General features: G+C 41.6%; 1 protein-coding gene and 1 long non-coding RNA gene across 4 annotated transcripts in view; both read right to left on the minus strand.

Annotated features, from left to right (window-relative positions):
• Nucleotides 1–2083, minus strand: part of LOC143523307 (uncharacterized) — an 88190-nt gene extending 86107 nt beyond the window's left edge. For all 3 annotated transcript variants that reach the window (XR_013133280.1, XR_013133279.1, XR_013133281.1), the window contains exons 1-2: nucleotides 1853–2083; nucleotides 617–745 (exon numbers count right to left, since the gene is read on the minus strand). This is a non-coding gene — a long non-coding RNA (uncharacterized LOC143523307). The remainder of the gene's footprint in view (nucleotides 1–616; nucleotides 746–1852) is intronic.
• Nucleotides 2084–18327: 16244 nt separating this feature from the next.
• LOC143522367 (uncharacterized) lies at nucleotides 18328–24256 on the minus strand. Its single transcript, XM_077016101.1, has 9 exons — nucleotides 23819–24256; nucleotides 22121–22294; nucleotides 21804–21962; nucleotides 20759–20902; nucleotides 20162–20278; nucleotides 19286–19420; nucleotides 19049–19192; nucleotides 18772–18898; nucleotides 18328–18509 (listed from the first exon to the last, which is right to left on the minus strand). Exons 1-9 carry the CDS (start codon nucleotides 23972–23974, stop codon nucleotides 18328–18330), a joined length of 1338 nt encoding a protein of 445 aa, XP_076872216.1. The 5' UTR covers nucleotides 23975–24256.
• Nucleotides 24257–25699: the final 1443 nt, after the last annotated feature.

Here is a 25699-nt window from a genome sequence, read left to right on the forward strand (position 1 = left end):
GAGGACAGACCCTAGTGACTGAGCACCATCCATAGACATAATATACATAGACACCTCATTACGGGCTGGAGCGTAATCGAGCGTCGCCGCCATATTGGATGGGTCTCCTCACTGAAGGCTCACCAGACCTAATGCACAGAGAGCAATTATACCGGTATTTTGTGCAGCCTACGGTTGCTATAATCCGAAATCAGATCGCGTGGGATCACCTTTCACAAGTAAGACTGAACAATAATTTTGGTTATTTTACCATTTATATGTGGCACCCCCTATGTAGAGCCAGACTACACCACCCCTTGGTTTACAAATGGAGCAAAGAGGAGCTCCGAGGGAAATGATAAAAACACGGGTTTTGGAAACATACAAAAGCTTAAGGTTTCTGAGAGTTGCAGTAAAATAGGAAACACTTTTTATTCTGATTAAAATAAAATTCCTTCAAAGACAATTATGACATCTGGGAGACCAACTCGGGACAGTCAGCAATCCCACCCTATATTGCACTGCACACAGGACACTAGTGAACACCCACAAATGAAAATCCCAAATCCAATTGGTCCCCCAACTTCATAAAATCAACAAACCTGAATATTAAAATAAAATATATAAAAGCACAAACCTCAGTGTGTGTGTATGTGTGTGTGGTTGGGGGGGGGGGGTTGTAGAGTGGAGTAGTGGATCCACATTGCTCAATGGAAAGACATCGTAGCTCGTTTCTTCTTTCTGCTGTCAGGTTAAACAACCAGCACTGCCCCAAAACAAAAAATATAAACAATCATTGTAAATGATGTATACAATTTTCTTTTTTCATAACTCAGTAAAATATAAACAATCATTGTAAATGATGTATACAATTTTCTTTTTTCATAACTCAGTAAAATTTTACAGAACTTTTGGAACTTTCATAATTTCTTCTTTACATATTTTTCTTCACCTTTAATATATGTTCAAACTTGCGAAGCAATTTTTCTACCTTTTTTGTATGTTCTCTAAGCTGCTGTAACACCACAATTTCCCCATGTGGGATAATAAAAGGCTCATCAAAAAATTAAATAATTAAAACTAATTTTTAAAAAAAGCAAACGTGCTCTAAAAACTAATTAAAACGAACTGAATTAAGAGAAAAATATCTCAATGAAATAAAAACTAAACTAAAATGAAAAATCCAAAACTGTTATAAGCTTGGTGGAGAAAAGCAGCCAGCAATCAGTTGCTGGATCAATCTAAAATACATACAAAAGGAGGACAGGTTACCTTCCATACATATTCACCAAACATCATCATCAAGGTTGGCAAGCCATCAAAACATACCAACTCAAAGGGTTAACATGATATCAGGCTCATGGGACAAAAATGATGGGAAACAAACACAAGTTGTAATATCCACAACATTAACATTTTCTTCCCCCGCCTTAATCCAAAATCGGCGCTCTGAACCAAACCTCGTCTTTATCAAGTCTATACTAAACTTATAAAGGAGCAGCAGCAATAACTAAGCATTATATACCAGCCAAAGATAGAAGCTGTAGGTGGTTAGCGCCTAAGGCCAAGAAGCTACAGGGGCTAGCTAAGCAAACTAAAAGGCACAGGTGGTTAGAGAGCAAAGCTAAAGGTTGCACTCCAGTTATGTAGCTTAACTAAATCCCCAACCCATAAAACTCCGTATACAAGTGAAACATACCTGCTTTAACCCCATCAAAACTACTAATGACTCAGTTCTGCTCCCACAATAGTACTGCACCAGGAGGCGCCTCGTCTGGGCCTCTCCCTCGATATAAGAGCAGGACTAAACACTTAGTACTGGACACTAGTCTCACATTTAAAAGCAGAATACATGAGTAAAAATGCACCGTACCTTACAACAGCGAACACTCCGTAAAGTCGAGCTCACGCTCCAACCCTGTCGTCCCGTTGTGCTGCTTAGCTTAGCCACGCTATTGCTGCAAGGACCCCATGGTGCCCTTATCACATGCCTGATTACAGGCACACTGCAGCCTGTAACTACCTCACTCCTCCCATACCAACAAATCTGTGGAGGGAGCTAAAGATCAGGGTGATGGCAAGGAGACCCTCCAACCTCAAAGAGTTGGAGCTCATCACTAAAGATGAATGGACAAAAATACCAGTGGAGACATGCAAAAAGCTGGTCAGCAATTACAGGAAGCGTTTGATTGCTGTAAATAAAGGCTTTTCTATTAATTATTGAGAAGGGTCTGAATAATTTTGGACATGCTACTTTTTGTTCAAATGTGAATAAAAGCTGAGAATTTTTTTTCCCCACAATGATGCCTCTTGTACATCATCGTATTATCTCCTGGGAGATTTCCAGTCAAAAATATAATTTCTGGTTAAATAAAAGTAAATTTAAGTCAAAATTTGACAGGGGTATGACTGTATATATATATATATATATATATATATATATATATATATATATATATATATATATATATATATATATATATATATTAGTGGTGGGACTTTAACGCGTTAATTTCGATTAATTAATTACATGAAAATTAACGCACTAAAAAAATTAACGCATTTTAACGCATTTAACGGACGAGACACTTTTGCAACGTGGAATGTTTCTCAGTGCGCGAGTTCCGGGCATACAGATTATATGGACGCACAATAAGATGAGCATGATGGAGATGACTGAAGAGGCTACGTTGGTGGATGGGAAATTTAAATATAAGAAACTTCCAGATGGAAGTTCAAACAAAAATAGTGTTATTTACACTTTATGTAGGAAGGAGTTCGCTTATCACAGGAGCACTTCCACCCTTCGTTACCACCTCAACGCAAAACATGTTGCGGCTAAAGCTGGGCGTACACTGTGCGATATTTTAAATCGTGTACTCAGCTCCAGCTCAAACTGTACGACTAAATCGCAGGGAGAGTTGGCTCGTGGAGCTGCTTCAACAGTGCGATACTCTCACGAGGAGCGATTTGAATTTCAAACATGTTTGATGTTCTTACGACGCTGCGATTTCTGATCGGGAGTTGGTCGTGAGGTGTGAATCGTTCCTCGTTTACCTGTGTAAACTATACTATGCACGACACGCGATTGAGCCGAAACGAGTGAAAAATCGGCTGAAAATGGGCCAAAAATCGCACAGTGTACGCCCAGCTTAACGCGCAGGTCAGTAATGGTAACTTAGCTGCTAAATGTATTCCTAGTACGATAGGGTGATCAAACGTCCGTAATTCACATCCTGTGAGGAAACGTCCTGGTTTTTAAATTACCTTCATTGGACCATTAAGACTGGATTAAACTTTCGCGAATGGCGCGCGACTCCGCACGCGTTTATACATGATGCGTCACATTATTTGTGTTGTCCGCTCCCTGTGGTCGAAGATAAATGCTTACAAGAAGCGCTGCGAATTGCGTCAACTGATGCAAGTTACGAACTACCGTCCAGGGGTGAGTTTCCCAAAACGTTCTTAGCGCCAAGTACGTCTTAACCTCGTACGTAAGAACGTTTTGGGAAACTCACCCCAGAAAGACAATGTCGAAGAAAATCCAGCAGCTGTATGATGAGGAAAGAATTAAAACAGGTTATTGTGAAGAGTGCCACAAATGTGGCTCTGACTGGGGATCACTGGACCTCTGTTAGCAACAAGAATGATCTTGGTGTGACAGCTCATATTATAGATGATGAATCTATAGATGATGAAGATCCAGTCATTTGCTTTGAGCATGCAGAAGACCACTTCTAGGCACTATGGAGATGCCTGTGGCAGAGGCCTGGGAAATTAAAGAAAGTCTACCATCTAAAATGGTATTAAAAAACATCTTCTGATTTACTTCAATTCTTCCAATATCCTGAGCAAAACTCCCTAAATTAAACAACATTTTTGGTCAGAATTTCCAATGTTCTGAACTGTTTTCTGCACACTACATATATATTGGTCTTCGTAGTAGACTGGTGGAAAAATAAACAAGATGTTGAAGTTTATGATTATGTTCATTGATTCATTCATCATTCAAACTTAAATTAATATTTCTCATGTTAAATACTGAAATGTGATTAAAATGCGATTAATTTCGATTAATTAATTACAAAGCTTCCGATTAATTCGATTAATTTTTTTAATCGCGTCCCACCCCTAATATATATATATATATATATATATATATATATATATATATATATATATATATATATATATATATATATATATACACACACACACACGCGCGCGCGCACACACACACACACACATCATGAAAGCACGTATTTGTAATGCACTTAGATGTATTTATGATACATATGTGAAACAAAAGTTAATATCATACTTTGCTAAAAGGTAAAAACATGTTTTTACTTTTTGTTCTTTCTGCATGTTTAGGGGTTAGTGATGTATTGTGTATTACAATACAATGTGGTATACTAATTCAAATGTTTTATGGAAGTTGTTTTAAGTTTCTCATATTTTAGCCTGTAGCAACAAGGAACACAAAAAATTCCAAGTCCAGCATTATGTCTGCACATACCGCTTCAGTCAGGATCACTTGGAACTTTTGTTCCATTCTGTCAGGGCATCAGGTAGAAATTTCACATTATAATTAGTCTTTTCAGTCCGTGAGCCAGAGCGGATATTGGTACCATCTGGGTGGGCATTCTAATAGAGAATATACATCACTTGTTTACAATATTATAGACCTCTTCAGACACCTATGCATATGTTTTTATAGCCTACCTGTGGAAGAAACATGGTTATACAGTTTCCATACTTACCCTCAGAAGATGTGTCTTTGATGACTATGAGTGTCCTCATTAAATATCTCTGTAATCTAAGTGTGCAAATGTTTTAGATTTTTTTAGGAGGCTGGAATAACAGTCCCACTGCAGGGCAGTTCCAGGGCGTTTTCCATAGTCTGATGGTGCGCTGTGGTGTCTCACCAAGTGCGTCAGGCAACGTGGCAGCACAAGATGAGACTGTATCACTATCAGCTGCAGACATGCACTCTGCTTTAATGGTAGAAGAAGAGCTCCCGTCCCCATCTGCAAACATTTCTGCAGTCATATGTGACCACAGTTACCTGCCCACCTGCTTTGGTGGTCTTGTGGACAATGCCCTGGTCTACATTTCAGGGTTTGTTGTCCGAAAAATTCTGAAAAAACTGTCCTGTGAGGTGTGCCGTGCAAGCCTTGTCAAAGCTGCTGTACCCTCATCCTTTGACCAGAGCTACCACCTGCCTCAACTTAAAAACAATGGTGGTCTGATGATCCCCTCAGATGGAACAGTGAAGGTGGTCAGAGCAGCAGAGCGTGTGATACGCCAAAAATCAACAGGTGTCAGTGTGTCCTTTGTCAACCAGTTTGTTTGGGCTGAGATTGGTTCTGAAGATGTGTTTTTACTCGGGGAGCACTTTGCCGAAACCCAATTCGAAATCGAGAACCATAATTTCATGCTCCTGTCATTTGTTGTCTCTGTATTTCACAATTTAAGGCTGCACCACATCGCAAAATTAACTACCCTGGAGATAATGAGTGCCAGCACATGCAAGAAATTGTGCAAAACAGTTATTTTTTCAAATAATGTATCATGAATGGAATGTTCTTGGGGAGGGGCTTATAGAATATAATGGGGTGTAACTAGGCAGAGGGGGGACGAGCCTGGGAGAGCAGGCTCGTAATGTATGTGATGACGGGATCTATGTGACTTTGCAGTCACCGATCTTTAAACTCTGATTAAGAGGACTCAATTTAAGACTGTTTTATTTCTTTCCATGAACGCAGGTTGTAAATATGTATATAGCTGTAGGTGTCTCAAATAAATGTGCAAAGGAAAATTGCACAGTAGGGGGCGAGAACGAGTCCAGAGATAGTTTGTGAGGTAGAAATCAGCTCAGCTGTTCCAGAGTCTGATGCACAGTCTATCAGAGCTACAATCCCGGCAGCAGACTCATCTGGATTCTCCATGAAATCAAACATTTTGTTGGTGATCCCACATTCTGGACTGAAATATTGAACAGCGAGGGGAAACATCTTCCTGTTGCTTTTATTTGATGCATCTGTGTGTAATGAGAATGGTCAGGATTTATCTGATGTTAGGGCCTTCACAACGTCACTCACTGCCTTTGGAGCAAGGACATCTTTAACCACTGCCTCTGCCTTTGTTCTCCCTAAAGTTTGAATCTGAAAGAATATTTTGAAAGAATATTTTGATGCAGTTTATGTGCACAGTCAGCACTGTTGTAACTGAGGTTGTGACTGTGTGGTGCTGCGGTAACCTGGAGAGAATGAGTGAGATGACAAATTCTTAATTAAATTGAATCAGATCATTCAAACAGTTAAACAGAGGTTTAGATTTAATCTATTGACATGATTTGTTCTTTCAATAGTAGTTTCAATAGGAAACTGAATCAGTAATAACAATGTTCTGTACCATATCAGTGTCAATATTTTACAAACCTTACAATTTGCCTTAAATTCATCTTAATTTGCCTTAAATGATGCTATACAGTCATCAATGTGCCTCTTCCCACTCACATTTGCATCTCTACATAAGCTTTCGTTTCTGGGGACGTGGTGGAGTGTGTAGCAGAAGACATTTTTTCGTGGGACGGGTGTGTGGCGTGACGTCTGTTGCTAGGAAACGGTGATGGCAGCGCCAGCAGGTCCGTAGCAGGCCGGGGGTCCTAAGAGGATCCACCACCATTTTGCTGGCCTTAGTATTTCCTGTTTTTTTATTTCATGCTGAATTGTTACATTTATTGGTGATGTGTGTGTGACAGAGATGAGTATTGGACACTTGAAAATACTCCTCTGGGCCGACGCCGGTCACCATGCCAATGACAACAATTTACACAGAAGAACAATTTAGACCTGTAAGGGATAATGTCCATTTTGGTGTAGGCATATCCGGTTAGGCAGGAGGTGGCTGGCCCAGGATGGATCTCTGGAAAAGGCTTGTCTCTCCTCATCTGTGTTCCTCGAGAAAATAAAACAGGGAAAATTAGCTCTGTATAAGGACATACACAGGACAGATGAGATTATAAACATTTCTGGAGTGTGGCAGCAACTCCGGCATTAAATCAGGTATTCATCAGTGGCCCTGTGCCTGCAGGGGGCTGCAATATGTTCTCAAGGCTACTGGCATTAAATGTTTGGCTGCAGAAAACCTGCAGGTCAAATGGACTGAACTTCATTGACAACTTCAATCTGTTTTTTGGGAAGAGAGAATTCTTCAATCGGACTGCAAACTAACAAGAGGGGTGTCAATCTCCTGTCAGAAAACTTTATTTTATCTCTGTGTAACTTCTCTGTTTCAACTGGTGAAGAAACGTCAGCGTTAACACCCAAGGACACCGTCGCCACTACAGAGACACAACATCCTCCCCCCACAGAGGATGCGGAGTAATTAGATGGGAGCCATGTGCTGTATCAGCTGCCAGAAACACCACAACCGAATAGACAATCCACACCATCCTCCACCTCCACCTCATCATCACCTCACCTGAACTTCCCAGAAACCATGGAGAAGCTTGTATCTGTAGGGACAAGACTGACACTTTCACTGTCAGCGAGTCCTCAGGTACAGCGGCAAATCACCTCAACTTCTCCCCCACAGTCCTTAATAAACAAATCTCCCCCACAACCTCAAAGTAAAAAACAAGCTCATAATCCACCAAATAAACAGCTCCGCTCGCGAGCTCATCACCAGCAGGAGCTCCACCCACCCTCCACCACCGTAAAGGAAAATTTACATCTTTTGGGTCCGTGCTGCTACAGTGTTGATATCAGCGGTACATATTTTCAAAACAAGCATGGACCCTGTGTCCCAATTATCTCTCCCATTCCAGTTCTGATCAGAAGCAGAAAGAACAAGGAGTTTAGGTCAGATACTGTGAATACATCCAACCTACAGTATGTTGGAAGTATCTCAGTCTCTGAAACAAAATGTACAGGTTATTAAGTTAGCTCTACTAAATGTCAGATCTATTACAAACAAGTCTTATCTAATTAATGATTTAACTACATCTTATGGGCTTGATTTCATGCTTTTAACAGAGACATGGTTAAATTCATATAGTGCTGATATTGTGCTAACTTAGTCGGCTCCACCAAACTTTAACTTTTTAAATGTTTCTCACAATGGCAAGAAAGGGGGAGGTGTAGCAATGCTGTTTAATGATACTTTCCAATGCAAACAGTTACCACTTGGTGATTTCACATCTTTTGAATATTTGAGTAAAATATTAAAAGGGGTTTCACAGATATGTTATCTTTTATTTCTACTGAATTTGATCATTTTGTTATTGCTGGTGATTTTAACATTCATATTGATAATCCCAATGATAGTTATGCCAAAGAATTCTATGATGTACTTGAATCTTTTGAACTTTCTCAGCATGTGTCTGCAAGCACGCACTGCCATGGTCACACTTTGGATGTGGTTATCTCAAAGGGTCTTAACATTTCAGCCTGTATTAAGGATGTTGCATTGTCTGATCACTACTGTGTATTTTTTGAAATGTGGATTTCAATCCATAGCAATGCCAGGTAGGTTAGGTTAAAGAAAAGACAGATAAATGAGAGGACAGCTGCACTTTTTGTTACCCAAGTGTGCTCTGCACCTTGCCAACTATCAGGCTCTGTTGATACTCTGCTGGATAGTTTCAACTCAAAAACTGCCAGTATTTTGGATCAGATTGCACCAGTTAAGAGTTAAAACCATGCAATGTAAGCAGAAAGCTCCATGGAGAAATGATCCTGCAGTTCAGCACCAAAAAAGAGAATGCAGAAAGGCTGAGCTCAGATGGCGTAAAACCAACCTTCACGTATATAGAGATTTTCAAAGATAGGCTGCGTGATTACAATAAAATAATGTGCAAAGTTAGACAATCCTTCTTCTCTAGCATTATTAACAATAGCAAAGTTCTTTTCACTATGGTTGACAGACTAACAAACCCACCTACATATATGACCCCTGAGCTAGTTTCAATTGAGAGATGTAATGAGTTTGCAAAATTCTTTAATACTAAAATCCACAATATCAGACATGCCATCTGTACGCCTACATCCACCAACGAGCCAATTGTCTCTCCACAACCACGCAAAATGTTCAACATATGCCAGTTTAGTACTATTAATGAAGAAGGTTTAATTGATACAGTGAGTCATCTCAAATCATCCACTTGCAGCCTTGATAATGGTAATGACCAACCAAGTTTTTAAAGAATGTCTTTTCCGCAATATCAATGAACATTCTTCAAATAGTAAATTCTTCACTCATGTCAGGTGTATTTCCGAGTGCATTAAAAACTGCAGTTGTGAAGCCTCTCTTGAAAAAGAAATCTCTAGACAAAGCTTGTTGAATAATTATAGACCAATTTTTAATCTACCGTTCATTGGAAAAATAATAGAAAAAATTGTCTTCAAGCTAATTATGCACTTTCTGTCCACAAATAGCTGTCTAGACCAATTTCAGTCTGGCTTCCAACCTAATCATAGTACTGAGACTGCACTCATTAGGGTTATCAATGACATTCAGCTAAATACAGACTCAGGAAACATGTCTGTTCTACTACTGCTCGATCTCAGCGCTGCCTTTGACACCATTGACCACAAAATTCTCATAGATAGACTTGAGAACTGGGTTGGACTCTCAGGAACTGTCCTAAAATGGTTCAGTTCATACCTTCAAGAAAGGAATTTCTTTGTGGAAAAGGAGGGTAATGTTTCTGAGATATCTTGATATATATAAGATATATAATTGGATATCTTGATATATATAAGATATATAATGAGATATCTTGATATATATAAGATATATAATGAGATATCTTGATATATAAAATATATATAATGAGATATTGTGACCAGCGGGGTGAGCAACTGGAAAGGAAGCAATCACGCCTCAGGGAAAAAGGATGGTTTAATAGAAAGTGTGCAAACCAAAACCCGTGCAAAAGATCCAAATTAAGGATATAATGACCAGCGGTCAACTGGTACAAAGACAAGACATATATAGGCAAACAAACGACCCTCAGGTGAGACGGATCACGGGCTCCGCCCACCTGAGGGACGCACATGACGTCACCAAACAACAACAACAACAGCCGCTGTGGACGGACAATATATATATTGATATATATAAGATATATAATGAGATATATTGATATATATAAGATATATAATGGGATATATTGATATATATAAGATATATAATGGGATATATTGATATATATATAAGATATATAATGGGATATATTGATATATATAAGATATATAATGGGATATATTGATATATATAAGATATATAATGGGATATATTGATATATATAAGATATACAATGGGATATATTGATATATATAAGATATATAATTAGATATCTTGATATATATAAGATATATAATGGGATATATTGATATATATAAGACAGGGGTACTCAAATAGAAATGATGGCGGGCCACATTTATTTTTTCAATCACTGAAGGGGCCGGTTAGGGTTTGGCGGCTGTGAACGTAAAACGTAAACTGTAGACGGGGGGGGGGGGGGGGGGGGGGGGCGTCTACTACGTGTTTGTTGTTGCCATAAAGGCAATCCTCGGCAGCGTCTTGAGATCGCGGTGCGCGATTTCAAAAAAAGAGCGGATAGCGCGATTGAAAAAAAAGATTCCTAAAAAAAACACTTTTCAAAACTGCTCGCGGGCCAGAAATAGGCCCGTGGGCCGCTATTTGAGTATGGGGGATATAAGATATATAATGGGATATATTGATATATATAAGATATATAATGAGATATATTGATATATATATAAGATATATTATGGGATATATTGATATATATAAGATATATAATGAGATATATTGATATATATAAGATATATTATGGGATATACTGATATATATAAGATATATAATGAGATATATTGATATTAGGGATGCACCGAAAATTCGGCCACCGAAAATTTTCGGCCGAAATGGCTTAAATTTGCATTTTCGGTTTTCGGCCGAAATACTTTCATCACCGAAACAACACGGCCGAAAAAATGTGTTGTGATGACGCAAACAAAAATCGCCACCTGCACGCGCTTATTTGGATAAAGCTAGCAAAAAAGTTTCAGTGATGGCGTCAAGGCAAAGGACATTACACCAAAAATTATGGAACTCGTTGCCTTAGACGATCAGCCGTTCTCTGTCGTAGAGGATGTGGGATTTCGTAGGCTAATAGAGCACATTGAGCCCCGTTATGTTTTGCAGGGCAGACGACATTTCTCAGAAGCGTGTTTACCTGAGCTGTTTAATGTTGTTGCAACTCGCGTCACGTTTTTATGAGAGAATTTATATTTATCTTTCAGGCCAGTCAGTTATAATTAAATTTAACTCGTATAAAATACATATATTTATCCTCTCAGATAAAAACGGTCTGCAAGCGAGTTAAATTTAATTAGTGGTCGGCCCTTGTCGGCGTTATCGCCGTTAACGGCCCACCACTAATTTTATTTTATAATATGCATTACTGTAATGTCAGTGCTAAATAAATATTTTCAAATCAAATTTTGTAGTTGATTTATTCTTTGAAAAGCAATGCCTTGATTTTAGTGAGGTTAGCCAAAAATCCAATGTTACTAATAATTGGCATAATGTATTTCGGTGTTTCGGTTTTCGGCTTTCGGCCTTGGTTTCCTCATTTTCGGTTTTCGGTTTCGGCTAAGAATTTTCATTTCGGTGCATCCCTAATTGATATATATATATATATATATATATATATATATATATATATATATATATATATATATGTCACGGAACAGCTCCGGACCCCTCCCTGTGGGCGTGTGTCTACGTCGTCTGCGTCTTGCCGTCTGCGTCTATGGCTCCTCGTGGGTGTGGTTGTGTCTGCGTGTGTTCATTCGTCCCACCTGTGGCCCGTCTCGTAATCACTCGGGGCTCATGTAGTTTGTCTATTTAATGTGCGTTCGCGCAGTGTCGTGTGCTTGTCGTTGTCTTTAGTTTGCACGTTGCATGTGTGTGAGTTTCAGTGTTTTCTGTGCGCGTATTGCGCAACACAAACTTCAATAAAGCAGTGACGTTGGCTGCGTATGCAAGGATCCGTGTCTCGTCCTTCACACTGCACCCCAGCGTTACAGAACGACAAGCCACATTGAGACACCAGGACAATGCCCGGCTATAAGCCCAAGTCCAGGAAGGGGAAGAAGAAACCCAGCAAGCGGCATCACCGCACTTCGCCCTCGTCTTCACGGGGAAGCTCGCCCATACGGGTCGGCGTCCTCGAGTGGCACGAGACGGGTACGCCACCAGAGGGTGGCCGTGGAGTGGAGGAACACCAGCCCCCGCAGGACAAGACCACGCCTACGCTGGCGCAGCTGGAGGGAGACCCGGTATGTGCGTCCCCGCTGCGTCACGCTCGGAAGCACCTGAACCCCGAGGCGGCGGAGGGGCTCCGCCAGGAGGCGGTGCGAATATGGAGGGTGTATCACCCCTCGTCCGCCAGGGAGCCCTCACCCCTGCGGGTACACGCCGTTGAGCTCTGCGGGTTGGTGAGGGACCCCGAGAGTGAGCTGGAGGAGGGGGATTCCCCAGGCGAGGAGTCGGAGCCGGACTACGGTGGAGAGGACTACCCTCCGTCGTTGGACGATGTCTCCACCGTGGACTACGGTGGAGGGGACTACCCTCCGTCATTGGACGACGTCTCCACCGTGGACTACGGTGGAGAGGACTACCCTCCGTCATTGGACGACGTCTCCACCGTGGACTACGGTGGAGAGGACTACCCCCCGTCATTAGACGAAGCCTCCACCGTGGGCTACGGTGGAGACTACCCTCCGTCCGAGGGCTCCGGTAGCGGAGAGGACGAGGAGAGCCTCCCCCCCTCGGAACTTTCAGTCGAGACCACGAAGAGGAAGTGGACCCCCTCTTCCGACCGCTCCAGTGACAGCGACATGGACTGTGCCCGGGGTGGCAGCCCGGAGCGACCCATGGACTGGAGCCAAGGAGAAGAGGAGGAGGACATGGAGACCGAGGGGGACCGTCCGCACAGCCCGTTCGGCACGTCAGCCGGCCGCGCAGCACCCGGCACGTCAGCCGGCCGCGCAGCACCCGGCACGTCAGCCGGCCGCGCAGCACCCGGCACGTCAGCCGGCCGCGCAGCACCCAGTGGAGGGGCTGCAGCTACGGCTGGAGGTGGAAAGGTGCCCGCAGCTCCCGATCTCTCGCTCCTCTGGGCTCTCGTCTTGGCGCGTAGCTGGGCGCCTGTTTCATGTTTGTGTGTGCCTGTGTTCGTAAGTCTTCCCGTATGTGTGCCCAATCCGTTATTCCCTTTCGTGCCTCTGTGTGTTAGTGTGCCAGTCTGTGTGTGGGTGAACGTCCCGTTGAGTGTGTCTAACGTGTTTTCCCCCGTCTTCCCAGGGAGGGTGTTTTAGGGGGTTCGTGGCGGTCCTGCCGTCGGGGGTGACGGCTCTCGGAGGCTCGTAGACCAGCGGCTCCGGACCTGCCCGTCGGTGTAGGTTCGGGGCATTCCAGCTGCGCCGGACGCTCCGGAAGTAGCGAGCCCCTGGTGGCGGGTTCTGTCACGGAACAGCTCCGGACCCCTCCCTGTGGGCGTGTGTCTACGTCGTCTGCGTCTTGCCGTCTGCGTCTATGGCTCCTCGTGGGTGTGGTTGTGTCTGCGTGTGTTCATTCGTCCCACCTGTGGCCCGTCTCGTAATCACTCGGGGCTCATGTAGTTTGTCTATTTAATGTGCGTTCGCGCAGTGTCGTGTGCTTGTCGTTGTCTTTAGTTTGCACGTTGCATGTGTGTGAGTTTCAGTGTTTTCTGTGCGCGTATTGCGCAACACAAACTTCAATAAAGCAGTGACGTTGGCTGCGTATGCAAGGATCCGTGTCTCGTCCTTCACACTGCACCCCAGCGTTACAATATATATAAGATTTTAATGAGATATATTGATATGTATAAGATATATAATGAGATATATTGATATATATAAGATATATAATGAGATATCTTGATATATATATATATATATATATATATATATATATATATATATATATATATATATATATATATATATATATATAAGATATATAATGAGATATCTTGATATATATAAGATATATAATGGGATATATTGATATATATAAGATATATAATGACATATCTTGATATATATATATAAGATACATAATTAGATATCTTGATATATATAAGATATATAATGGGATATATTGATATATATAAGATATATAATGGGATATATTGATATATATAAGACAGGGGTACTCAAATAGAAATGATGGCGGGCCACTTTTTTTTTTCTATCACTGAAGGGGCCGGTTAGGGTTTGGCGGGGGGGGGGGGGGGGTGCGCGATTTCAAAAAAAGCGGATAGCGCGATTGAAAAAAAAGATTCCTAAAAAAAACACTTTTCAAAACTGCTCGCGGGCCAGAAATAGGCCCGTGGGCCGCTATTTGAGTATGGGGGATATAAGATATATAATGGGATATATTGATATAAGATATATAATGAGATATATTGATATATATATATATAAGATATATTATGGGATATATTGATATATATAAGATATATAATGAGATATATTGATATATATAAGATATATTATGGGATATACTGGTATATATAAGATATATAATGAGATATATTGATATATATATATATAAGATATATAATGAGATATCTTGATATATATAAGATATATAATGGGATATATTGATATATATAAGATATATAATGAGATATATTGATATATATATATATATATATATATATATGATATATAATATAAGATATATTATGGGATATCTTACCACAGCTATGCAGATGACACTCAGATCTACATGGCTCTCTGCCCAAACAACTACGGTCCCCTAGACTCACTGAGTACATAAACAAGTGGATGAAACACAACTTTCTGCAGTTAAATAAAGATCAAACGGAGATTATTTTATTTGGGAACAGCAAAGACACAGACTAGCTGCCTATCTAGATTCGAGAGCCCTAAAATCTAAAGAACTAGTACGTAACCTTGGTGTACTAACGGACTCTGATCTCACCTTTAGCAGTCATGTCAAAGCCGTCACCAAATCAGCTTTCTATCACCTCAAAAACATCAACAAATTCAGAGATTTTCTGGCTAAAGCAGACCTGGAGAAACTCATCCACGCTTTTGTTTCTAGTAGGATTGATTATTGTAATGGGCTCCTAACTGGACTCCCAAAAAAAAAAACAAGTAAACAGCTTCAGCTGATTCAAATCGCAGCTGCCAGAGTTCTCACTAGGAGTAAAAGAAGGGAGCACATCACTCCCATCCTTAAATCCTTACACTGGATACCCGTATGTTACAGGATAGACTTTAAGGTAATATTACTGGTTTATAAATGTCTTAATGGTGCAGGACCAGTATATTTATTGGATGTGCTCCAACAATATGAGCCGAGCAGAACTCTCAGATCATTAGGAACTGGTCAGTTAGTGCAGCCTAAGGTAAAGAGGCGGCGTTTAGCTACTACGCTGCTCAGAAATGGAACCGGTTGTCAGAGAGCATTAGAAGAACCCCAACACTAGATACTTTTAAATCCAGACTGAAAGCCTTCATGTTTGAGCAGGCCTTCAGCTCAGTTTAATTACCTTTACTCTGTAACGGCACTTTTATCTTCATTAATTTAACTTCCTTTAAATCTACTGTTTTAATCATGCTTGCTATTTTAGATTTTATTGTGTTTGTTTCCTTTTTGTTTAATATTAATTTTTTATTTTTATCTTCTTATCTTTGCTCCCTCTTTAGATCTGCTTTTAGTTAAACTAAACTTTGTCTCTCTCCTCAGCAGAAACTTATTGCAGAGGTTGTGATTTCTCTCCTGGTACGTGTATACACAGGCGATGCCAAGATCAGGGGGCGACGCCAGGATCAGGGGATCTAACTCTACAAGGGTCGAGAGGTTTGGCGGTCAAACTCCACGGGGGGGTATACAGTGTCGTGGAAATTTTCTACTAAATGGATGAGGACTCAGACGTGGTTAAATGATTAATTTATTACAAAAATATAAATATATATATAGGACAAAGACAGACACAAGACAGACACAGACACGAGAGTCTCATTCAAGCATGACAACTCTGAAGGCAGGGGGGCAGTCCCCCTGCTTATATACAATCTTAAACACAATTCAGCAGTTCTAACAGCAGGTTATCTTTAGCACAGCATGTTCCAAAACATAAGCATCCAGCAGGCTACTTTGTCTCACATGTGTGTATCTCCTAATATGGACTTCCCTAGAGTTAGCGGAAGCAACTGATGTATCAGTTGAACACAGAGAAAGCTAAATGACCCAAGACTAGTAGCCTAGTGACTACCAGTTAACAGAGTGCTCTTACGCTCAGCACTCTCCCTGACCTGGGTCACAGTATAGCACACATGCATAATATGAACTGAACATAAGTACATGATTACACTGAAACAACACTACTTCATTATTGTAGTCCTTCTGCTTAGTCAGAATGGACATGTCCAAAATCATAAAGTTCATAATGATCTCTTATAATAACTAAACATGATCTAATCAATGATGATTAGTCAATAATCAATCATTTCTGTCACAACAGGTGGCACCATTGGTGGTTACCAGGCAGGGTAACTGAGTGATTGGGAGTTGCACCCTCGGCTGGGAGTCGAGCACCAGGTGGCCGCGCATAACTGTGGGCCGACGAGCACACAGTTCGCAGACAACCAGTGAGAGTGAAGGTCGCACTCTGTGTCAGTGTTTGTTGTATGAGAGAGCGTGGATCTTATTTACTTTTTTATTATCTTATTTCCTTTACTTTTTGACATTTTATGTTATTTTATTCTATTTTTTAATGTGATTAATTTCTTTTAAATCTATTGTTTTTACATTTTTCTGTGTATTCTTTTCATTTGTAAAGCACTTTGAATGACTGTTGTGTATGAAAGGTGCTATATAAATAAACTTGCCTTGCCTTGCTCTGCCTAAGTAAAATTATTACAGCCTAGATAAAAAGTCAGAACCAGAAGGTAACATAGAGTTGGGAGCATTCTGAGACATTGGCATCCATCCACTGGACTGTCAACAAACTTGAGTGACCACGAGCAATGACAGGATAACAGCACCAGCGCCCCAGTCTACCATAAAACCCTTCGTCTAAGAACCCCTGGATCTACACCTTTATCTAAGGGGGGATATTAATTATCAAACGCTAAATTAAATAAGTGGGTTTTCAACCTAGACTTAAAGATTGTGACTGTGTCAGAGTCCCGGACGCATTTTGGATGGTTGTTCCAAAGCTGGGGGGCCTTATAAGAAAAGGCTCTTCCCCCTGCTGTTACCTTATTAATTTGTGGAACTAATAAAAGACCAGCACCCTGTGATCTTAGTGGACGTGAGGGTTCATAATAGGAAATAAGTTCCTGCAGGTATTCAGGAGCAAGCACGTGCAGTGTTTTATAAGTTAAAAGAATTTTAAATTCAATACGGAATTTAACTGGGAGCCAACGCAGGACTAATAGGACTGGTCTGATATGCTGAAATTTTCTAGTTCTGGTCAGAACTCTGGCTGCGGCATTTTGAACTATTTGAAGTTTATTTAGATTCTTATTTGAACATCCTGACAGTAGTGAGTTACAGTAGTCTAATCTAGAGCTAACAAAGGCGCGCACCAATTTTTCTGCATCATCCTGTGATAATGCATTTCTTAATTTGGCAATGTTGCGGAGATGTAGAAAAGCTATCCTAGTAGTATTATCTATGTATTTATCAAATGATAGGTCGGAGTCGAGTATGACGCCTAGGTTTTTGGCTACTGAGCCAAGTGTAATGGGATAGTCTGCGAGATTAAGCATTAGATTAGGAGGAGAACTTCTGTTTTGTCCTCATTAAGTTGAAGGAAGTTTAGAGGCCTCAATTTTTCCTAAACTGAGCTTGTCATCATGTGGGAGTAGCGTTTCAGGCAAGCCTGCTGGTTCTCGTTTCCGAGAGTAAATATGCACTATTTACTGAAATTCGTACTATTTTATTATTCAGAACATTCCTCTATTGTTAGAATTAATATTAGTTATACATTTTTATATATTAGATATTATATTTTTATATATTATATATATATTAGACTTGCCTTTATTTAAAAATTCTGTATATTTACATATTTCAGTATAAGAATGTCTAGAAATCCAGTTTGCAATCTGCAATCTAGAAATAAACTGTACCAAAATCATACCATTGCAAGCACTGTTTTTATTATACAATAAAAAAAGAACAATAATAAAATGACAATTCTGGCGTCCACATCTGAAGCTGTGGAATTGATGTGGACGGTGCTCACGGCTTGAGGGCAGGCAGTTTGAGGGCGGGCAGTTTGGTGCTAGGCGACAGGGCCGGGAGGGGCGGAGAAAGGCCTTGGCCACGAAGCTTCAGCCTCTCGATCTTGGGTCGCCGTAACTGGATCTTCTGCTCGGTCTTGTCCTCCGAGGTCAGCTGCGTAACTGCCCTCTCTGCCATTGCTGTGGTCACAGGGTGACAACGAATCAAAAAGTAAGATACTGGAAGGGGGGAGTTTTTATATAAGCAGCCTTTGACTGTTACGCTGCTAATAATACAGCCATATAAATAGCACCTTCCAGTGTTGAAAAGACATCCTTGAATTATGCCGCTAATACAAAGTATGAGAAAGTCTTAGTATGTGTAGGATGAGAGAAATGTTAGTTGTAAGAACTACATTGGTCATAACAAAACAGCTGTCTGCCCCCATTTTTTTCCACTTACTCTTGTGGTGGGTGGAGCTCTTGGACAAGGTCCCTCTGGCTTGAGTCTGGACGGCACGCGTTTGCTTCTTGACGTGATCCTGGGCCAACCGCTGCTCATTGATCTCCCTGATCAGCAAGAAGTTCTCCTGCGTGGCGAGCAAAAGCAGACGGTCACTCCTACTCAGACACAGACTACCACGTGCAGTAACTAAAATACGTCTTAGAAAGTCGTTGGAGATCATCCCATTTAAGAAACAGGACTGGGAAGCCAACACTAAAGGAGAAGTCGGCGCTACCTCCGCGAGCTTGTCATAGCGTGATTTGTGCTTTTGTTCATTTTCAGCCAGCTTCCTGGTCAGGGATGCCACCTTCTTCTCGAGATAATCCCTCTGCCTGCGGAACTCAGACTGGACGTCTGCACTGACTTTCTCCTCCTGGCACTGTAAACAAAAACCAGACATGAATGGTCTGAGCTGTGTGTGTGTGTGTTGTGTGTTGTGTGTTGTGTGTTGTGTGTTGTGTGTTCATCTCACCACATCAGACCCTTGAACATGATGTTCATACAGCTTGCGGACAGTTTCCTTTAACTTCTTTGGTTCTTGTAATACCCTAATGCAGTTAATGATGTCCGTCTTTATCCTGCAGCCCAGGGTCTCGCCGTTCTTGACCTGGAAAATCAAAGCTATTATAGGCAGGGTTTGGTCTGCATGTGTGTGTGTATGTGTGTGTATGTGTGTGTGTGTGTGTGTGTGTGTGTGGTGGGGGGAATTGTGAAGTACTTTCTTGCATATATAACGTATTACATCAATAAAAATAACAAAGGCAAATCTCTAAGTCTGAATTAGGAAATTAACATGGAAACAAGGCCAAACACAGAAACAGAAGCACCACTCTAACTTATTGCCCTGGGTTACCCACACACACACACACACACACACACATATACACACACACATACACACACATGCACACACATATACACACATATACACACATATACACACATATACACACACACACACACACACACAAACACAAGCACACACACACACACATCCAGTATGGTCCAAATTAAGCCTGCAAAACATTTTTACAGCATGCAAGAGTCCCAAGCAAGATGAATGCAGGTGTGTGGCACCGGACACCTGGGTTTAACTGCGGTGTGACATCCTGGGAGGCGTGGCAGCACTCCCCCTGGGAGGCGTGGCTACACTCCCCCTGGGAGGCGTGGCTACACTCCCCCTGGGAGGCGTGGCAGCACTCCCCCTGGGAGGCGTGGCTACACTCCCCCTGGGAGGCGTGGCTACACTCCCCCTGGGAGGCGTGGCAGCACTCCCCCTGGGAGGCGTGGCTACACTCCCCCTGGGAGGCGTGGCTACACTCCCCCTGGGAGGCGTGGCTACACTCACCTTCTGCCTCTCTGTGTTCAATTCCTTTTCTTTGGCTTTCAGTATCCGCTTGAGTTCATCATTGCTCACATGTAGCTGGATGTTCTGCAACTTGTACTGCTTCAACGCAGCCGTCATCTAACAAAAACACCAAAAACAGCCTCATTAACACTTACTACTCATTAACACACCACGTCCCTCATTAACACTTACTACTCATTAATACACCACGTCCCTCATTAACACTTACTACTCATTAACACACCACGTCCCTCATTAACACTTACTACTCATTAATACACCACGTCCCTCATGAACACTTACTACTCATTAAAACACCACGTCCCTCATTAACACTTACTACTCATTAATACACCACGTCTGCTATATTCAAATACTATGTGTAAATTTTTGCATAAATGCATGTTAATTATTTTCTGGTTCTGTGGAAGTCATATACTGTAATGGTTTCCAATAAGGTGTCTGAAGTAAGGGTGCTTGAAGATTCTCCCAAAAAGAGAATTACTTTAATTAAATGACGTTAATTAAATGCAGTGACTCTCACAGAGACCTGGACAAGATCCATTCAGTTTGTGTATAATGAAACACAGTTCCTACCTCCCGGATCTTTTTCTCCGTCTCTTTGAGGTAAATCTCTCTCGGCTCGATTTGGGTCTTCAGATGTTTAAGGTTTTCATCCAGTTCAATCTTAGTCTTCTCCAGGTCCTGGTACTTCCATTCCAAGTCCTGAATGTGTGTTTCCTGCAGGGAACAGAACCCCCTCTCATCTACTGCCCAATACAGTACACAGCTCACTTCTGAATATCTTGTGGTTAGCTTAATAAAAGACACCACATTAGTAAACCACATTTTTGTAATGCATGTACAATATGTGCTTTTTATCCTCAAAATAAATATGCCACTGATTTACATCAATAAAACTAGATTTGCATTTCCTGAAGGAAATGCTAGAGGGTTTGAAAGATGATGCCAACGGTCACATTCTTGAAATCTTAAATCTTAAACCTGGGTTACTAAAAAATCTATTGATATATTTTATATCTAAATTCTGTGATACTATCAATAACTTTCCTCTGTATACTCCGTGCGAGCTTAAATGCAACGAAATTTCATTCTGTGTACACCTGTGTACAATGAATGACAATAAAGATTGTCTAAGTCTAAGTGCGGTGTATGTATGTGTGTGTCTGTGTGTATGTGGAGTTTGTATGAGAGGTGTGTGTGTGTGTGTGTCTGTGAGAGATGTATGTATGTATGTGTGGAGTGGGTATGAGAGAGATGTGTGTGTGTGTGTGTGTGTGTGTGTGTGTGTGTGTGTGTGTGTGTGTGTGTGTGTGTGTGTGTGTGTGTGTGTGTGTATGTATGCGTGTGTGTGGTGCCTGAACGAGCACAGAGGCAAATTGTGAAAAACCCAATTCTGATTTTGAGAAAGTTACAAAGCCAATCGACTATAAAAATCACAGCACAGGTCTCGGAGCCAAGACCTTTGGAGGTCTGTTCGTTAAGCGCTTCCGGCTGTATTAATTGCTTTTCAAGCCCTCTAGTAACAGCCAGGTCCTCAACAAATAATGGCAAACAGTTGTGGTGCACACTAAAATGTCAGTAGCTTTGCTGGCCTTGTGGTGCCTGCACGACCCCCCACCTTGTCCTGGATGATCATGTCCTTCTCCTGGATCTCCGACTTCAGGGCCACGATGTCCTTGTCCCGTGACTGGACATCCTCCTGCAGCTTCTGCTTATACTCCATTAGTTGACTGATCTCCAGGTTCTTGTTCTTGATTTTGTTCTCCAGGTCAATAATCTGCACCATTCACATCAACAGAGAGACACAGAGGCACGTCAAGCCGTGGCTCACGCAAAGAAAGGCCAGAAATTCCCCTCGGCCTTTAAAACAAAAACGAGTGGGGATGCGTGATGGAAACAATATACGAGCGCAGGGTTGTGAAAGACGCCACCAACCTTGACCTTTCTGTATGCCGCCGTGTCCACGAGATAGTAGTGCTTCTCTTCCTCCTCGCGCAGCCTGCACTCGTACTGGGCGCGCATTTCCTCCAGCTCAAAGTTGCTTTCCGCCTCCATTTGATTTTTAGTCTCCTCAAACTCGCGCTCCTGCTGCTGCAACTTGTCACGGCACTGGGGAGAAGAGAGAAACACCCTGCTGGTACCATGGCACAAACTAAGCAGTCGGCAGTCAAGGGACCCTCCAAGTGTTACACATTTTCCTAAGGGTCTGTTCTTCTTGGAGACCTTGATCTTGAATGATCACATGACAGTACTAAACTCCGAAGTAAACATACATGCTGGACGAACCTTTCGGGACCCTCAGTGTATACGATAGTTGGATTTGTAGCCCAATGAGGGCTCTATATACCAAAGCAAACACAACCAAAGTGTATATTGTCTCTGCTGCTAATTGCTCTACGGACCACTCAGCAGAACACTTGGGGCAAAGCGGAAACACTCACTCATTACCAACACAGACTTGAAAGCACTCCTGCACAGTACAATACATTACCCAGAGCTCTCTATTCAACTAAAACCACTTAGACTAACAGATGTTTATTTTCAACACTGACACAATGTGGCACACATCTCCAAAACGAATATTACAGCGTAGCATCACCTTCATGTAGTGACTTGGACATTTTTTTCAACATTACTTAATCACATTTAAAATAGTTTTATTAGATGCAGCACAATATAACAAAAAAAGATGCCTTAATTGTCAAATTTGATCAAGCCAGTCCAAATATATTCACATTTAAATTTTTTAAATGCAATTAACCTAAAACAAAAGGAAATCTTGTGATCAAGAAATGTGCTCTAGTTTCAGCACGTAGCTAGTATTTCTTTTCCGTGATCATGGTTCATCGGACCAACACGTTGTCTTGGGACCCTTAAAAAACTACCTTAAACTGTACAGACTGGGATTAAACTTCAGGAAACAATAAACAAGAATATAATGTAACCGTCCACGTATCTATTAATATCTTTTGAACAGCCCAGCGATGTTTTTGAACGGTCCAAACGCGAAGTAAACGGGATGAGAGAAAGCGCTCATTCAATTGCCATACTGTATTACCAAAACTGTGGGAAGAAGCTCCTACAAACCGATGAAAACAGCGATTTATTACAGCGCGCTTGATCACCGACCGCTTAGACAGCGAGCGGAGGAAAATGGCCACGGCTCAATCATCATCATGCGGGGAAATCCAAGTAACTACTTCATGTGATACATTATTACATTACAGATGTCACATATCCGATTACAATAACGCACCCAGCAGAGCTGCAAGCCAAACACGGAGTCTGAACGTTTTCGCAACTAGGTGGACGGTTCAAGAAAACGTGAGACGGGCCGGGTTGCCAGGTCCTACAAAAATATCCCGCCCTCCAGCAGCCTAAACTAGCCCAAAGCCAAAAGTTGTTGACGGCTGGGTGGCGAGTGTTTAAAATGGAGACAAATTAAGTATTATATCGCGATCGATTCTTTGTGTTGACTTGTAACTCCCGCGGTGGCCCAACTCAAAAGTACCCCAAAAAACCGCATCCCGCGACCCCAGAATTTTTGGCGTGAAAACCGCGAACCTGGCAACTATAGAGACGGGAGACAGACGTGGCCGTGCGGCCGAGCCGTCGGCACCACAGCGCCCTCACCTGGTCCAACTCGTGCGTCGTCTCCTCCAGCTCGGCCTCGAACATCTGCTGCATCTCCTCCAGGGCTCGGTGCTTGCTGGCCTCCAGCTGCTGCAGCTCCTTCTCGTAGGTCTGAGACCTCACCAGCACATCCCGGAACATTGTCTTGTAGTCCATAATCAACTTAAGGTTGTTTGTTCTGAATGAACAATATCAATGAACAATATCAATGAACAATATCAATGAACAATATCAATGATCGATGTTCTTACACACGTTATGGCGCGTATATGAGTCATCTGACTAGCTAGCGAACTTATATAGGTTAATCAGTTTACAGTTACCAAGGCGATAGTTACCCTAACAACGACCTCACAAATACTCGCGTGGAATCTCTACGTAATCCCTCGTTTATCACGTGAGAGACGTTCCAATTACAACTGCTAGTTAGAGTGTGAGTTAGAGTGTGTGCAGGCATGAAAAATGATCAAAACTCTCCTGGATAAACTGCTGTAAAATCCTTAGGCCTTCATGTAGAAGCTCCATTTAAATTTTTAATGGGAGAGAATCTTGTCCTTTCTGGCACGCCGGGATATCTAATCATTTGATCAATTCGTTTTAGAGTTATGAGCATTTGTTTGGCACTAGGCACAGAAAACTGCCCCATTAGCTCCCATGTTAATTTATCAAAATCCGAATTGCCTTTTTCACAATTTACCTCTGTGTTTAACTCGTCATAAATCAGTCATTTTTGGGTCAAACCACACACAATTACATGAAAATCATCAGCAAGCGGACCTCTCTCATACAATCTCTTCGGTTAAGCGATAAGTTAAATATGTCCCGAACTACGACCGTTTGTTCGGAGGGTGCAAATCACATTAAACAAGCCTTCTTCACTCAGAATAGCAGAGATTAGTTAGAGCAGAGGTGCCCAAGCTTTTGTTAACCAAGATCTACTTTTGAAGTTGATGGCATGCCGAGATCTACCAAGTCAAACACAAGGGCCGGGCAATTAAACAAGGAACCCCAATCACAGTTCAAATGTAGTTGTTTTTTTATTTGCACAGGTGGAGAATAAGCAGTAAATCCAACAAATGAGGAAATGATCAATGCATCAAAAATAGGTTGTGAAAACAGAACAAGAATCTCACAAGAACTTCACACCATCTTTATCTTAGCCACATACACGCCAAAACTACAGAAAATAGCAGTCAAAAACTCCATAAAAGGCTGGTCAGTCAAAAAACCCAAATCTAAATAAAAAACAAGTAATTCCAAGATTAACACACACACACACACACACACACACACACACACACACACACACACACACACACACACACACACACACACACACCAGGGTTGCCAACCTTTTAAGATCACTTGGAGTGAGATTTGATCTTTTGGGTGGGTGGGTAAAATGGAGACACAAATTAAGTATTATATCGCGATCGATAGTTCGCCAGTGGTTGGCGAACTAGTAACTCATTGTATCATAGATATGGATCAGAGGTAAATAAACTAGATTTTTTTCAGCGTGAGAAATCGGATGTGTGTCAAATGCGTGTGTCTCACGCTCAATGCGTGAGAGTTGGCAACCCTACACACACATACACACAATAACTCTAGAAAATATAACTTCAAAGCAGGAAGGAGGAGAAGATAAGTCCAATATTTATTGGCCTCCACAAATGCTTCTTTGAAAACTCTTTAAAACATTTCTTTCGCTTTGCCAGAACTCGGCTCACACGGTAAGACTCTACCGTGGCAGTTTTACTCCTATGACCAGGTGTCGTGAACACTGCCTGCTTTGCTGCCAGCTGTCTCCTCACTCCATTTACCTTCTCAGTTCGTACAGCTGATTTCACCGGGAAATCGTTAGTATACCTCTTGTGAACT

This window comes from Brachyhypopomus gauderio, chromosome 9, assembly GCF_052324685.1.
Source record: "Brachyhypopomus gauderio isolate BG-103 chromosome 9, BGAUD_0.2, whole genome shotgun sequence".
Taxonomy (NCBI): Eukaryota; Metazoa; Chordata; class Actinopteri; order Gymnotiformes; family Hypopomidae; genus Brachyhypopomus; species Brachyhypopomus gauderio.

Bases quoted from the DNA above. Each gene is read 5' to 3' on its own strand.
- LOC143522367 (XM_077016101.1), bottom strand. From the start codon at position 23,974: ATGGACTACAAGACAATGTTCCGGGATGTGCTGGTGAGGTCTCAGACC. The intron at 19,193-19,285 runs GTGAGATGAACA...TTTTGTTTACAG, and splicing joins ATGTTCAAGGGTCTGATGTG to TGCCAGGAGGAGAAAGTCAG. The intron at 18,899-19,048 runs GTAGCGCCGACT...CTCGCCACGCAG, and splicing joins GCTATGACAAGCTCGCGGAG to GAGAACTTCTTGCTGATCAG.